This window comes from Octopus sinensis, linkage group LG8 (assembly GCF_006345805.1).
Source record: "Octopus sinensis linkage group LG8, ASM634580v1, whole genome shotgun sequence".
In the NCBI taxonomy this organism is placed as follows: domain Eukaryota; kingdom Metazoa; phylum Mollusca; class Cephalopoda; order Octopoda; family Octopodidae; genus Octopus; species Octopus sinensis.
Window position 1 is genome coordinate 89,031,317 of NC_043004.1, and position 17,879 is coordinate 89,049,195.

General features: G+C 35.9%; 1 protein-coding gene across 6 annotated transcripts in view; it reads right to left on the bottom strand.

Moving 5' to 3' along the window:
• The window catches only part of LOC115214905 (F-BAR domain only protein 2), a 230,937-nt gene that overhangs the window by 60,095 nt on the left and 152,963 nt on the right, over nt 1-17,879 (bottom strand). For all 6 annotated transcript variants that reach the window (XM_036505554.1, XM_036505555.1, XM_036505557.1 and 3 more), the window contains 4 exons: nt 13,932-14,073; nt 8,737-8,808; nt 5,998-6,078; nt 2,446-2,470 (listed from right to left, as the gene is read on the bottom strand). In XM_036505554.1, the coding sequence (XP_036361447.1) occupies nt 2,446-2,470; nt 5,998-6,078; nt 8,737-8,808; nt 13,932-14,073 (320 nt within the window). The remainder of the gene's footprint in view (nt 1-2,445; nt 2,471-5,997; nt 6,079-8,736; nt 8,809-13,931; nt 14,074-17,879) is intronic.

Consider the following 17,879-nt stretch of genomic DNA (forward strand, 5'->3'; position numbering starts at 1 on the left):
AACAAGGATTAGAATCGAAGGGCCTCAGAGTCAATCTAGCTAAAACCAAAGTCGTAATCAGTAGGAAGGTAGACAAATCACAAACACCTTCAGGTAGATGGCCCTGCTCGATCTGTAGAAAAGGTGTAGGTAGAAACTCTATAAGATGCACCAAGTGTAAGCTATGGACACATAAGAGATGCAGCAATGTCAAAGGAAGGCTAACTAGGAAGATGGTTTTTGTATGTGGCAGATGCTCAGGAACAATAAACACTGAAAATGCTCTGAGACCAACTTCCGTCACTTTCCAGGGAGAAAAACTAGAAATAGTTGATAGTTTCCGTTACCTAGGTGACCAAGTCAGCAGCGGGGGCGGGTGTGCTGAAAGTGTAACTGCTAGAGTAAGAATAGCTTGGGCAAAGTTCAGAGAGCTCTTACCTCTACTGGTGACAAAAGGCCTCTCGCACAGAGTGAAAGGCAGACTGTATGATGCGTGTGTACGAACAGCCATGCTACATGGCAGTGAAACATGGGCTGTGACTGCTGAGGATATGCGTAAGCTCGCTAGAAATGAAGCCAGTATGCTCCGATGGATGTGTAATGCCGGTACTCACACTCGGCAGAGTGTAAGTACCTTGAGAGAAAAGCTGGACCTAAGAAGCATCAGTTGTGGTGTGCAAGAGAGACGTTTGCGCTGGTATGGTCATGTGGCGAGAATGGATGAAGATAGTTGTGTGAAAAAGTGCCACACCCTAGCGGTTGAGGGAACCTGTGGAAGAGGCAGACCCAGGAAAACCTGGGACGAGGTGGTGAAGCACGACCTTCGAACTTTAGGTCTCACTGAGGAAATGACTAGAGACCGAGACCTCTGGAAGTGTGCTGTGCGCGAGAAGACCCGGCAGGACAAGTGAGTCCATAACCCGTGGCCTTCTACATGGGATGGAGCCAGCCTACGTATGCATACCTTCCCTTCTTGGGACACAAAACTCTACTTGTGAAGACGTGATGAGGCAAGTGAGGATCAGAATCGAAATCGATCAATGGAAATTGCGGATGTGCTACCAGTGCCGGTGGCATGTCAAAACTCTGCTTGTGAAGACCCGTTGAGGCAAGTGACGATCAGAATCGAAATCGATCAATGGAAATCGATCAATGGAAATTGCAGATGTATTACCAGTGCCGGTGGCATGTAAGAGAACTTTCCGTTTCGCGACCGTTGCCAGCACCGCCCCGTTTCGTGTCCATTGCCAGCCTCGCCTGGCCCTCGTGCCGGTGGCACATAAAAAGCACCATCCGTTCGTGGCCGTTTGCCAGCTCTGTCTGGCACCAGTGCGGGTGGCACGTAAAAAGCACCCACTACACTCACGGAGTGGTTGGCGTTAGGAAGGGCATCCAGCCGTAGAAACACTGCCAGATTTGACTGGGCCTGATGAAGCCTTCTGGCTTCACAGACCCCAGTAGAACCGTCCAACCCATGCTAGCATGGAAAACGGACGCTAAACGATGATGATGATGATGATGATGATATATATAATCATTCTTAAAACAGTTTTATATTCATATTCTCTAATGCCATCATATCATTAGTGAAATTACAACAAGTATATTTTAATAGTTTCCCATACATGCTAAGAATAAAATATACATTTTGAATTAGAGAAAAAAATTAACAAACAAGAAATGTAGAAAATTCGTTCAAAACAAATCTAAATTTAGGAAAAAAAAAGAATATATTATATTACTATGATAAAAACTGTTTCTAACTACATAATACAGGCTTAAAAAGATATAATAAGACTGAGCAGCAGCAGATTACTGATAATATAATTAATAAATTGTAAACTTAAAGTTTTCACAAGAGAGTATTAAGTTTCAGTTTCGGTTCATTTCACCATCTTTCACTTCTTCCTCTTCATACAAGTACAGCAGCTAAAGCAATATTATTCATTTGCTTTATATATATATATTACATGTATGTGTGTCTGTATTTATGTATGTACATACATACGTATGTATGTATGTGTATGTGCATGTATATATGTATACTGAGACAGGCTTCAACTAGAATTGGTTCAGGCCATGACTAACTTAACAGCTTAGCCACAGCCTTTAGGCTGAAATATATAAAAGAATGTGTGTGTGTGTGTGTGTGTGTGTGTGGATATGTTATGTATGTAACTGTGTATCTGTTTTAAGACAGATATATTAAAATATTTCATGGGCAAACTAACATGTAATTTATTAACCTACATAATATCTAAGCCCCTGAATAGGTTTTGGGCTTAATCTGTGGTCATAAAACATCATTCTATCACTTCTATATTTGTTCGTGAATATTGTTTAGATGTCTACATGTGAAGTCTACATGCATGTGTGTGTTTGTTTATAAGACATATACAAATATAAAAAACCCGTGATCATAACTTTTTAAAATTAGAATAATATAAATAAATGACTATAACTAACTTGCTTTCCGGAACTTGCTTTCAGCCTAAAATTTAATAGAGAAAAAGAAAAGTTGTTATTGAAAATGTAAGGTATAAAATTTTTAAACAGGAAAAGAATACTTCATATTTCATTATCACATAACATTTATTATCAATGGTTTCACAGATCTGATTAGTATACAGATGCTTCTCTATCGCAGGTGTGTGTGTTTGTATATATATATTATATATATATATATATATATATACAACAACAAATATATATATATGCATATATATATATAACAACAAATATATACAGTCCTTTGTTTAAGAGATGAGGAATTATGTATATTATTTACATTTGACAGATATTTGTCCTCATCTTGTTTGTTGTTAACACAACATTTCAGCTGATATACCCTCCAGAATTCATCAGGTGTCTTGGGGAAATTTCAAACCTGGGTTCTCATTCTTAAGGCACTTTTCGATGTTGTTATTATTATTCAGATCACTGCCTGGAATCAAAGTTGGAATCCTGTGGTTAGTAGCCCGCGCTCTTAACAACGATGCCTACAGGCATATAGTGTAGTGATTAAGAGCACGGGCTACTAACCCCAAGATACCCAGTTCGATTCCAGGAAGTGACCTGGATAATAATAATAATAATAACATTGAAAAATGCCTTAGGAATGAGAATCCAGGTTCGAAATTTCCCCAAGACTCCTGATGAAGGCTGGAGAGTACATCAGCCAAAACGTGTTAACAACAAACAAGATGAAGACAAATATTCGGCAAATGTAAATAATGAACAAATATATATCTTAGGTCTTGGCATGGTATAAAAGTAGGGTATTTCTAGAGAAGCACTCAACCTGAGTTCTGGGTTATCAACACTGTCACATTCCAGAAACTACAATTCTTGTTAAATATAGCTACCCAGGGTTTCCTGGTTGAAACATTAATTTATTTCCCAATTTTTTTTTTTTTTCAAACAGATAACAAGACTGCTTGTCAGTTTCTTTTTAAAACAGGTGACATTTAAACAAGGGACACTGATAAGGAAGAGGACGAAAAGAAAAACACAAGGGAAGTAAATCAGTGAAATAAATTAATGTTCCAACCAGAAAACCCTGCGTAACTGTATTGAACAAGAGTTGTGGTTTTTGTAACATTATCATCATTCTCTTTGCTGGTCAAGTGCCATTCTACTTGTTGAACCCTTACCACATAATATGTCTTTTACTTATTTCACTTGGATTGTGGCCATGCTGGAGTACCACCATGAAGGGTTTTAGTTCAATAGATCTACCCCAGTGCTAGTTATTTTCCTAGTCTCTTTTGCTGAACTACAAACGAAACTGACACCAGCTATCAAGCAGTAGTAGGGAGACACACACACACACACATAAATATATATATATATTCATATGTATGTATACATACACAACAGGCTTCCACTTGTTTCTATCTATCAAATTCATTCACAAGGCATTAAATGATCCAACTGAAGGGTGCATAGTATTGAGAGAGATGCTTTATACCGGGTTATAAGAAAATTATAGAATGAAACAGAATTTATTGTTTTCCTTTCCAAAATTTAACTGGTCATGGATGGATGGATGGATGGATGAATGAATGAAACAAGAGATTTAGATTACTGTTTTGTTTTTTTTAAAGATGACCACGCTGCCACCAAAACAGCAAAAGGAAAACTGAAGCAACCAGAACAAATAGGCCTTGACAACGAATACAAGATTTCTATACTAACATCAAAGCCCTTAACCATAAGTTACTAAGTAATTTTAGTCTAGACAAAAACATTTTTAATTAACAAGTCTAACTTTTGCAAACTATTCACACCTTTCTTTGACGTACTTCTCAACAAAAATTAAACCAAACTACATTATACTTCAGTTTAACTTAAAATAAGATGTCATGTTAAAACATTACTCAAAGCATATAACAGTCTTGAAATACTCCCAATCAGGTCGAAATTGGGTGAATCTTGGAGTAGGAAAAGTATTTTGAAATACATGTCATTAAACAATTCAAACAAGTGAACATTTGAGTGACAGAGTAACTGAACTATAGAACAAAACTATAGTGAAGAATAGAAAAGAAACAAAATGAAATGTCACTAAGAATTGTGGAAGATTTCATTCAATCACAACAGAATTTAGCTGACTTGCAGTACATGGTAGTGACTTTCATCAACTCAATATTTATATGTGCAGTTTTAAATTTACATTCCAGTTTAATTCTAAAACAATGTAGATAGTAGAAAGTATCCCTCCTTCCTCTCAAATACCCATTTATGGCATTTCTCCCATCATTATTCCCTTTCAAAATTTACATTTTGTGTGTACAAGCCTTCACCTCCACCTACTATTCACAGTGGGAAGTAGTTGGGTAAATGACAAAGAGAGTATAGGATTATGAGCTCCCTTAGGCTTGTCTCACTAAGGATTCTTCAACCTCTCACATGTTGGTGCAACAAGAAAGCACACGCAGTACACCCTGTAAAGTGTTTGGTGTTAAAGATATCATCCCATTGTAGAAACTAAGCCAAATGGTATGTACAAGTACCTAATCATAAAGGGGCAGCAGCTCCCAATAAGAGGTGATGCAGATCACAATGACCTGTCTAACACAGGATAGTTTGGAAATCAGACGTGATAATGAGAAGATTAATTAGGTATATCATCATTTTACATCTGCTTTTCCATGCTGTGCTGGGATGTGTTTTCTAATGAAGTCTTTTGCATTCAGATGTCCATCATGCTGGCAATCCTTGGAGTTGCCTTTTATGATAACACTATATCATTATGCAATAATATATACCACGACAAAGGTAGCAAGCTGGCAGAAATGTTAGCGCACCGGGCAAAATGCTCAGCAGCATTTCGTCTGTCTTTACATTCTGAGTTCAAATCCCACCAAGGTCGACTTTGCCTTTCATCCTTTTGGGGTCGATCAATTAAGTACCAGTTGCATACTGGGGTCAATCTAATCGAATCTTCCCCCGGTTCCCTCAAAATTTCAGGCCTTGTGCCTAGAGTAGAAAAGAATACATGATTCTCCAGAATAATGCACAAAGATTATTTGCTCAAATAACCTTTATACATGGTTCTGAAGAATCAATCTTTGGTTTTGTGTCTAGGACACTTCATGTATAAATGGTTACATATAATATTGCATAATGTAGCAATGTTCATGAGACCAATGTTTGATGAAACATCTGCAAATAAATGAAATAAAAGGACTTGCTTACTCCATTCTATTTAGGTTATAATTTTATATATATATATATATATCCGAGTTCCATATAGTGAGAGCAAGTGTACCAAATATAAGTTTAGTTGCTTTTTCATATATGATTATACTAAGAATACATTTGGAATTTATGGATGCTTAAATACGCAGAAATAAAATATAAAATGAAAATGCTTGTTGCATTCAAAAGTATTTTTTTTATAAATATATCCACATGCACATACATAAACACAAGAAGAGAATAACAGTGGAGTGTAGGGGGAAAATTAACAAGTATCTTGCTATTGAAGGTTAAGTATGCCAGGAATTCACCAACCTTTTCAGTATCCTTTTGTGATGCTCCTTCTTTCTTTAATCGTTCTAACTCAGACACTCGCGTATGATAAATTTCTTTGGCCTACAACAGAAGAAAAGGAAACTTCTAGATATTGGAAACATTTTATAGTATTACATCACAAAAGGTCAACAGAAGATACATAATAATAATAATAATAATAATAATAACAATAATCCTTTCTACTATAGGCACAAGGCCTGAAATTTAGGGGGAAGGGGCAAGTCGATTACATTGACCCCCAAAAGAATGAAAGGGAAAGTTGACGTCAGCAGAATTTGAACTCAGAACATAGCAACGGGTAAAATACTGCTAAAAATTTTGTCCAGTGTGCTAACAATTCTGCTAGCTTGCCACCTTATTATTATTATTATTATTATTATTATTATCAATAATAATAATAATAATAATAATAATAATAATAATAATAATTAAATAATAATAAATGTACTCTTATGTAAAAACCCTTTGTTTTATTTTTTCATACATAAAGGAAAAGGGATATGCAGTTGATGAAGTAATGTGCACATGTGGGAGAACACATACATACATGTAAAACATACACGCGCGCGCATGCGTGTGTGTGTGTGTGTGTGTTTGTGAGACAGCATGTGGCCCAGTGGTTAGGGTATTACACTTGTGATCATGAGATCATGGTTTCAATTCCTAGACTGCGTTGTGTTCTTAAACAAAATGCTTCATTGACACATTGCTCCAATCCAAACTGCTGAAAATTGGTAACCTTGCAATGGACTGGCAGAAGGACTGTTGGCCTGCCCACCTAACAAGCAGTGTGACGTTGTTCGAAAGCTACAACTCTGCAACAAAGTGCATTGTGACCAGTGATATATAACAACATCTGATAGTTTGGCCAGTGTTCTCCCACATGTACACACTACTTGATCAACAGTATATCCTTTATCCTTAATGTATAAAGAAATAAAACAAAGGCTTTTTACATAAGAGTACATTTATTATAATCATTGAGTGAGAGAGCAGTGCATGTCATCAAAGTGACACTGGGGTAAAATATACGAAGCCCAATATACCCATCTTGACCACCCATCTCATAACGGTACACCAGACACGTACATCACAACCATGTGTGCATGACATGGTTATCTCATATCAAGATAAACAGCACATGACCTTGTAGGTGGGGCCCAGTCAGAATTTTCTTCAGGTTGAGGAGCCCAGCCCACTCAAATTATTATTATTATTATTATTATTATTATTAAGGTGGCAAAGCTAGTAAAATCATTAGAACACTGGACGGAGTGCTTAGCAGTATTTCGCCCATGTACAACTAAGATTTGAATATATACAAAACATTTCTATCTAATGCTTGTAATGTTATATACCATATATTTTTTTATCAGTTTCATTTCTTGCACTCAGGCAGTGCTGAGACAGCACTTACATGGGTTTTAGCCAATTAGATCAATTCCACTATTTAATCTATTACTCATTTTACAATCACTGTTTATCTAATAGCCTGACATTTTCCCTGATATCTCTTAGCAGATGCAACAATGGACCATGATAACAGTAGAGCCAGTCCAAATCGTTATGGACAGACAAATGCAAGATGATATATATCATCATCATCATCATCATCATCAAATGTCCGCTCTCCATGCTGGCATGGATTGGACATGTGTGTGTGTGTGTGTTTATCATCATCATCATTTAACGTCCATTTTCTGTGCTAGCACGGGTTGGACGGTTCAACCGGGGTCTGGGAAGCCAGGAGGCTGCACCAGGCTCCAGTCTGATCTAGCAGTGTTTCTACAGCTTGATGCCCTTCCTAATGCCAACCACTCCGTGAGTGTAGTGGGTGCTTTTTACATGCCACCGGTACAGGTGCCAGAGGAGGCTGGCAGTAGCCATAATCGGTTGGTGCTTTTCATGTGCCACCGGCACAGAAGCCAGTCAAGGCAGCGCTGGCATCGGCCCAGCGATATATATATATATATATATATATACACACACACACATACATACACACACACAAAATTATATAGTTATTGGTTGTCATCGTCATCATTGAACGTCCGCCTTCCATGCTCTCATGGGCTGGACAAACATATATACACACATACACATGGGTGAATATAAGAAAGATAACTGACTGTCTTAACCAAATACGTATGTGTACATGTGTGTGCGTATTTATATATTTCATGCTCACTTATAACTATCACATGTTGCCAAGACAAGGATACATACATGCAAACAAATACACACACACACACACACACACACACACGTGCACATATCTTCTTTCAGTTTTCATCTATCAAATTCACACACAAGGTATTGGTTGGCCCGAGAAGCAATAATGAGACTGAACCCAAGACCACATGGTTGGGAAGCAAGGTTCTTAACAAAGCCACAGCTACTGTGATATTAGAATATATCGTAGTATGCAGTTTGGATAAACACATTAAACTCTGATTTGGGGAAGTATTTTTCTTGAAAGCAGTAAAAAGTAGTAATGATGTGCTGTCGGCCTCAAAGCACAGACATTCTCTGGTAGCGTTTTGGATGCTTTTGGTACCATAATATAGGAAGGTACGAAAATAATTGCGATAACTTATCAAGAAACATCCCAATTTATTTTACATTTGTCATTATCTCATATGTATCCAAACACACAAACACACATGCACACACACGTGAAGGATGAGAAAGAAAGGGAAAAAGAGAGAAATGATTTACTTTATGAAGTGCTGTTGTGGTTTGCTGTATAGATTGTACAACCTCCAGTGTTGCTGATTCGGTTTCTTTCATCTGAAACATGAAATATTTAAGATAATTAGCAATGTGCCCTTGAGAGAAAAAGCAAAATTATACCTGAATACATCTGTCAGTAGTACTGTAGTTTTGTTTGTTACAGTTAGCAGCCTGGCTTCTATTAGTAAACACTTCATTACTAACTAATCAAAGCAACAAGATTACTTTGTTTTACTAAAGCCACCCTTTTGGTCAGGCGGTCACTCGTGCCAAAACTTATTGTAAATACTGAACAGAAACAACTAATGCTTCTAATTCTTTCTGTTTTATTCTATCACCAATTACACCTGTTTTCTTTTCCTTTTCTGAAGGAAGGAAGGCAAGAAAATAAACTCGTTATATCTTTTGCTAGACAATACCTACAAACTTCAGCCACAGCCACACACACACACGCACACTCTCTCTCTCTCTCAACAGACAGTTTTCACGCCAATAGTTTGTACATTTGATACGGTGCCAAATGTGACTGACTGACAAACCAGTCTTAAATAATGCCAGCATTATCGCTGTTATAACATCTTAAAATAGTGATAACCAATTACTGGTTTGATCAGAACATTTTGTTGTTGTTAAATATTAAATATATAACAATAGCATCATCTTTCAAGGTCAATCAATGAATTTAAGAAAGAAGGACGATGCTGCTAACGAAAACTAAACATTCAGATATTGCTTTATTAAATACACAGAAGCCTCTATACCAGTAGTTCTAGGACTCACTTAGGAGCATTGTGAATTCACAAGGGGGTGGCTATTGACAAGGTGTTGTTGGAGTGTTAGGGGTTTGGAGAGGTCATGATATTTCTTTGAAATAAAATATTTAACTCTTTTGATACCAACCTGCCCAGAATCACCAACCCCTGGCTCTATGATATAACCCTTCAGCATTCATATTACACAGTCAAAATTTAGAATTTATTCACATCATTTTGAATTAATCATGCATTAGCTTGTAGCTCTGACATCTTGATGATGTGATTTTTTTTTGATTTTTTTTTTTTGTTAGAATGACATTGTAGGGTAGGTGTGACATACCAGATTTGGCTGGTTTAAACATAAAGCAGTAGAATGTGGGCTGGAAATGGCCAGATTAAATGCAAAAGGGTTAAAGAGCCTATTTTAAAATGATCAAAATTAAAACATGCCATCACAATTTTATGTTAAATTATACTTCAAACCCCAGCTTAATAAGGGCAAAGTTAATTTACTAAATTCTTTGTTGTTTAACTTAATTGAAATAAAATCAGTATATTTCAACAGAAATAAGGTAGCAAAAGTGTTAAACCAGGTACAATACTTCCATTTTAAACATATTTTCAGAAAAATATTTTTCAGAATTAGGTTATGAATAGGCATTGTGTTATCAGAGAACAGAATCATGACTGATGAAGTGCCAACGTCCAATTTAGTTTTGGTATGTAAGCCCTCACCTTCTTTAGTAATTTCCATAAAAATTTAATATAGAGGACACTAGTGAACATAAACATCTAAAAAGAGGCAAACATTGGATGAGATACAATAAACAAATATAGGTAATGAACCAGTGCATAGGCAAAATTTGCTTGCTGGATGAAGATAATCATGTGTGTGTGTGTGTGTATACACACACGATTAGCTTATCACCTCATTTCAAGGAATGGTATGGGGTGATACGCTAAAATAAGATAAATGAGAACCACCACTGTTCAGCACAATTACTTAACCTGCCCTATTTGAAACAGCAAGTAGATCTCCCTCTAAAATAGACATTGGACAATGTAGACTTTGATCAAACTGCCTGAAAAAGAGACGAGATGTGGTTTGAATGCATTTCATCATAGATTTGTCCAATCAGAGATGACCTAGGGCTAAACAAGAACACAAAAATTGAATCATATAAAGCCAGAGTTTCTCCAACTGGCTTCCATGAGAAATTATGATAAATAAGTTAATTAGATGCAAATGTATTTTTTACTCATATTTAAAATCCTAGCATTTGTAGGTAATAAGGAGAGCCTACAGGAAAAACAGTTTTTAACCCTTTTGTTACCATATTCCTCATGAAATACACTTCATTTATGACAATTAATTTTGAAAGTCATAAGAATTTTATCAAAATATTTGTCACTATTAAGCTGGTGTTTGGGATATAAATTAACATGAAATTCTGACGAAGATGACAATTAAAACAAGAGAACTAAGGGTGGTTTCAGGAAGGTTGGTATCAAAAGAGTTAATAGGAAAGCATAGGTAAATTTCATCTAAACAAGAAGGCACACCATCAGTTATGATGAGTATTCCTGTTGATCTGATCAATGGAGCAGCCTGCTTGTGAAATTAATGTGAAGGTGGCTGAGTATTCCACAAAAACATGCATCTTTAACAACGGTGGTGCCCCAGCATGGCCGTAGCCTTCGGTTTGAAACATTTTTAAAGATTTAAGGATTTATAGTTTTCAAAGAAATTCAGCAAGACACAGAATGTGACAAGGTTGGCTTTTGAATTACAAGCACAACTCATTCTTGCCAGTTGAGTGGACTGGAGCAACATGAAATAAAGTGACTTGCTCAAGAACACAAGGCACCACCAGGAATCAAACACACGACCTTATGATTGCAAGCCAAATACCCTAACCACTAAGTCATGCATATACAAGTTCTTGATTAAAATGAAATTCCATAAGCATTCTTATTGGCCTTTTACCAAACCTTTCTTATTGGCCTTTTGCCAAAATCTTTCAAAGACAGTTTTATGATTTGCTTAACTTCTTATGAAATCCAAATTTATGAAAGAAAATATAAAAGATTAATAGAGATGCTTAATGATTTTCATGTAAAGGTTCTCTGAGACATGGAATGTATTTCAAAAGTTCTCATTACCATTTCAATGTCAGCTTTTTTTTTTCTTTTTTTTTTTTAACTACAGTTAAACCATTTGAATGTTCAGTTAAAAAATATTCATGTACTTTAAACTTGCGTGGACAGAGAGAATACAACTGGACTCTAAAAGGCATTTTTTAGCCATTCTGCTGCTGTTGACACATGCAACAGCTGGGGTGAATAATTTCCCTATGGAAAATCAATGAAGTTAATGAATGAAATGGACAGAGATGGTGAGGTCAGACTTAAGGGTTGTTGAGTTTGACAGACAAAATGCAGCAGGATCATGCAAAATGATAATAAACAGTATTGCAGATCAATATGACTCATATGGTCAGGTTTATTACTTCTTACTCTCTTGTTAATCTCAAAGGCTCTAAGAAATAGCATGAGCAATACATTCTTTCCCGACCGAGATGGAAAAAAAAAACCAACCAATACACAGTGCATGGTTGTGTAATTAAGACATAGGTGTGGGCATGACTGTGTGGTTAACCCTTTAGCATTCAGAGTACTCTGTCAACTGTAATGCTTATTTATCCACATTATTTCAAATTAATCATGCATTATCTCATAGCCTTGAGATTTGATGATCCGAATGTTTACATTTAGAATGACATTGTAGGGTAGGTAAGAGAGGCCTTATCTGGTCAGTTTGAACATAAAATACATTCAAATATTTGGGCCGGATATAGCCTGTTTGAATGCTAAAGGGTTAAGGAGCTTGCTTTGCAGCCAATTGGTTTTGGGTCTGGTCCCACTGCACAGCATCTTGACCAGTGGTTCTCAAATTTTTCAAACAATTTTAAGTGCTGGTCCCCTTATAGTTTTGTTTTCAATGATTCACAGTCCCCTATAAAATGCAGGATAATCAATATGGAAAAAAATGACAAACATTCATGTTCCGTAATTTACGGACTATGAACCGCATTGCCCATAGACATTGCTCTGAAAACCACAACTTAATCCAGGCAATGCCCCATTGGGATACAATAGATCATCATCATCATTGTTTAACATTCGTTTTCCATGTTAGCATGGGTTGGACGATTTGACTGAGGTCTGGCGAACCAGATGAATGCACCAGGCTCCAATCTTGATCTAGCAGAGTTTCTACAGCTAGATGCCCTTCCTAACGCCAACCACTCCGAGAGTGTATTGGGTGCTTTTACGTGCCACCGGCACGAAATCCAGTTAGGCGGTACTGGCAACGGCCACACCCAAATTATGTTTTTTTTATGTGCCACCTGCACACCGGCACAAGTGCCAGTAAGGCGACGCTGGTAACGATCACGCTCGAATGGCACTTTTTACGTGCCACCAGCACAGACGCCAGCTAGCCGCTCTGGCAACGATCACGCTCGGATGCTCTTAGTGCTCCACTAGCACAGATGCCAGTCATCGAATTTGATTTCAATTTCACTTGCCTATACATGAAAATATGGGGAATTAGTCGATCAATTAGCTACAAAATAAATGAGTAACAAAAAATACCGACAGCACATGCATGATCACCCGTTATGCCCGCATATTTTCTATCAGCCAATCATATTAGCAAATGAGTCTGTAGGAGTGGTGTGGGTTTTTGAGGCCAACAACAAAAAAAGATGATATGTGAAAAATTGAAAATCTTGAAATTTTTAAACTGCCTCAAGCCATCCCATTTTCACGATACTTCAGTGTCCCTTCATGGTCCCCTAGGGGACTGCTGACCCCAGTTTGAGAACCAGTGATCTTGACTGTCTTCTACAATAGCCCAAGGCTGACCAATGCCTTGTGAGTGATTTTGGTAGATGCGAACTGTGTGGAAGTTCGTCGTGTGTGTGTGTCTCCAATCACTGTTTCATGACCAATGTTGGTTCATTTATGTCTCCATAATTAAACAGTTTGGCAAAAGAAACCACACAATAAGTAGTCCCAGACAAAAAAATAAGTACTTGGGTTGATTTGTTCGACTAAATCTTACAAGGTGTAGCCCTAGCATGGTTGCAATCCAATGATTGGAACAAGTAAAAGATAAATTATATTAATCTCTAATAAAAGTATAAAGCCATAAATTGTCACGAGGGATATAACCAATTATATGAACTGAAGCATTTAACAGGCATTTCATTTTATCAACCCCAGAAAGATGACAGGTAAAGTTAACCGCAAGTGACCTTTGACCTTGGAATGTAAAAGCTAATAAGACATTTTGTCCACTGCTCTAATGATTCTGCTAATCTAATGCCTGTAATTGTGCTAATTATTAGCAATACTTACATTCTTGTGCCGCCGATGTTGTTCTTCATTGTAACGAGCAACATCTTTGATGAGCTCTGACCATGTATATACAAGTTGCATATGTAACGTGGCCAGTTTTTCAACCAAAGATTTAAGTAAGTTCCAAAAAGGAGAAAATGTTCTGAAAAAAATAAAAGAAATAAATAATAAATATATCAGAACAAATAAAACTTATAGAAAAGTAATAGAAATAGATTTTATAAATTCTTAGAATGTCATTTATTTTTAAAAAAGCAATATGCATATAAATCACCATCATCACAAATATCATTCAACATCCACTTTTTCATGCTGGCATGGGTTAGATGGTTTTACAAGAACAAACGAGCCAAGGTGCTCTACCAGGTTCTAAGCTTGCTTTGACATGGTTTCTATGGCCGGATGCCCTTCCTAATGCCAACCACTTAACAGAATATACTGGGTGCTTTTTATGTGGTACCAGCACTGGTGAGGTTGCCAAATACCCACAAGATATATAGATGTATATGTGTATGTATATATACACACACATATATATATATATATATATATATATATATATATACAGTTGGGAAGTATGAGAAGTGAATATACATTTATTTTACCACATAGGATTACAGCTGTTTTGCAACATATTCATGTAGTATAACCACATGATTTTCTGAATTCATATCTTATTCTTCTCATTTTGTGTGTGCGTGTGTGTATGTAATTCATTAAGTTTCAAAATGGAGAGATCTAATGGATACAAGTTAATTTATTAATTAATTAACACCTTTACCTACAATTGTTTCATTTCTGAACCAAAATTAAAACTACAAAACATATATAAATATATAATCTTGCATTTTGAAATACCTTGGGTGGAAAATCATCAGGGTGTACAAAAGAACAATATAAGGATTACATTATAATCCATTGGAATACTCCAATATACTCAGAATATATAATCATGTTTATTATGCATGTGTACACATGCATTAAAATCATCACTTCTATTGTTGATTCAATAATAATAATAATAATAATAATAATTATAATGAATTATAGTATATAAGAGTAAAATTACATAATGAATAAAATGAAATAAAAGTGAAATAAAATTTATGCGCATGTTTGTATATGTGTATTTATATATATATATATATATATATATACATACTCGCAACAAGTATGGATGCCAATAGTTTATACATCAATATGTATGCGTATATGTTTCTTTCTAAGTTACTTATTAAGGTATATGAATTAAAGTATATAAAAGCAAAAATAAAATCTAAAATAAATATAATGAATAAAAATAGAAACAATGAAACAATTGTAGGTGAAGATGTTAATAAATTTGTATCTGTTAGATCTCCCCATTTTCAAACTTAATAATATTTTATATTTTATTATATAATATATTCATTGAAGAAATACCTCTTCAAAATACAATATATCAAACCAGTGTACCTTGGATAAAAATATTCCTATAAGAAGTCTAAATATCCTCTTAGTTACTATATATATACACACACACACACATATATATCGCTGCTATTATGCAAAAGTGTCATAAGTCCAAAACATTGCTTTTTCAGAAAACGAAAAAATAGTTTCACCATTCCATTTCTTTTTAACATTAACAACAGTTTCAGCCACGAAGTTTTGTCAGTGAACAGGTCGCGGTCTCAAAGCGACGAAAATATTTTGACAAATTAAATTTAAATGTTGAAGTGAGTCTAACAGTTTTGTGTGTTTCTTAAATGGCTTACAAACACCTTCCACGCTGCAATACTTTGTTGGGTGCATAAAATCATAACTCCATACATGTATGATATTTTCAGTTACAAATATTTTTGCAAAACTGTCATATGTTGGACTTACTACACTTTTGAAAAATGCTAAATCATTGTGTTACACTTTGACAGTTTTCATATCTTGGCATCTGAAGCAGCTGGAGATACAATAGTTTGACCAAAAGAACTGACTATTGCAAACAAAATTAAATATTGAAGAAAAAAAACGCATTTGGCGAAATTTGGACACAACAGTTTAACATAATCACAATGATATATACAAATTACACAACTCACTTCATCATTCTTACTTCTCTTTCCCTCCCTTTCTAAATAACCACTACTGACACTAATCCCTTCCCTTTCTCCTGCTCCTTCCTTACATCATCCTCCTATAGTGACTACTCCATCATTCTCTTCAATACCACGCTATCATAACTGAAAACCTGTCCCTCTGTTGATAAGATTCAACACCAACACAAAAGAATAATCTATATTTATGACACACCTTCTTTGCGTTTATGATATTTTGCATCATTTAAAGATTACATCTGGCCAAGAGAGAACTGCTTATATATGTTTCACACATATGGAGGTTTGTCTTGTGCTTTCATCTAAGGTGTCTTCAATATATATTTGTTAACAATTCCAATATTCTTACAGACTGGATATCATTATGACCAATCCTATCTACACAAGTGTGAGTGCGTGATCTTAGAAATATAAGTATATAGTCTAATCATAGAAATATACACATATTTGCAGTATGTATATACATACACATACGTAGATTATATTACATTCCTGAGAAAGACATCACACATGATCAACAGCTGCCCAAAAATACCATCAAGGTACTACCTCCCAATGCAACAAGACATAGTTGCTAAAACAATATACAATGCCATCTGCAAAAAAGTCTATCCAGAGATAAATAAAGAGAACCTGCTGCTATTGAATGTATACATAAACATCAACACAAAGAATACTGGTGGAACATTCTCATGAGCAAACATAACAGTCCAGATATAGTTCTTTGGGATAGACAAGAAAAAGTCGGTACCATCATAAATGTCAGTTGTCCTGCTGATGAGAATATTATTTTGAAAAATCAAAATAAAAGAGATTAACTATGGGCAAGTGTTTCAAAGTTTCTACCTTCTATACACAGATTATAAATTCACCGTAAAAAGCGCCATTCGAGTGTGATTGATGTCAGTGCCACCTGACTGGATCCTGTGCATGTGGCATGTAAAAAGCACCCACTACACTGTTGGAGTGGTTGGCGTTAAGGGCATCCAGCTGTAGGAACCTTGCCAGATCAGATTGGAGCCTGGTGAGAGCCTCTCAGCTTGCCAGTCCTCAGTCAAACTATCCAACCCATGCCAGCATGGAAAACAGACGTTAAACGATGATGATGAATAATTGGGGCACATGGTTTTGTGAGCAAATGCCTAAGTGACAATCTGGATAAGCTGGAGTTTTCAGAAAAGGAAATAAAGCAGCTAATTTGTACATTACAAATACAATCTGAAAGCAGAACAGTAAAAAGATGCAAGACTTTTCTCAAATTCAAAACGTGAATATGTTTCTGTTATGTACACACATCAACGATGGAACTTTGTATCTTTGTTAGAGATGAGCTCCTCCTTTGCAGGAAGATTTCATCATGATCACCATCATTGCTTTAACACCAACTTTTCTATGCTTGCAGGGTTGGTTTCAAATAGTCGAAAATAGAAGAGAATGGACAAACATGCATACATGCATATGTACACTCACACACATACATACAAGTGCTGAGAAAGAACAGTTGTGCTCAATCTAAATCCAATTTGCCTACCTCTGTTCTGTACACCACTGGAATCTATAAGCATGTAGAAACAGACTGTACAGTATAGACAGTACATGGCCAGACAATGTATGGGTACTAGGGTACCCATACAATTCATTACTGCACATTAGAGGACGCAGTATAATCCTTAGCTATGTTGCAACATGACATATCTGGTACAATAGTGGATCAATCTTAGCCATTCAGTCAATTACCTGTGTGTCATAAGTCAGTTTGACCAGAGGCTAACCTGGGGCTAACTGCAATACAATCCTCTTTCAAAAAGAACATGAGTTGCAATACTTCCTATCTCTTTCTCTCTTTATAACACTT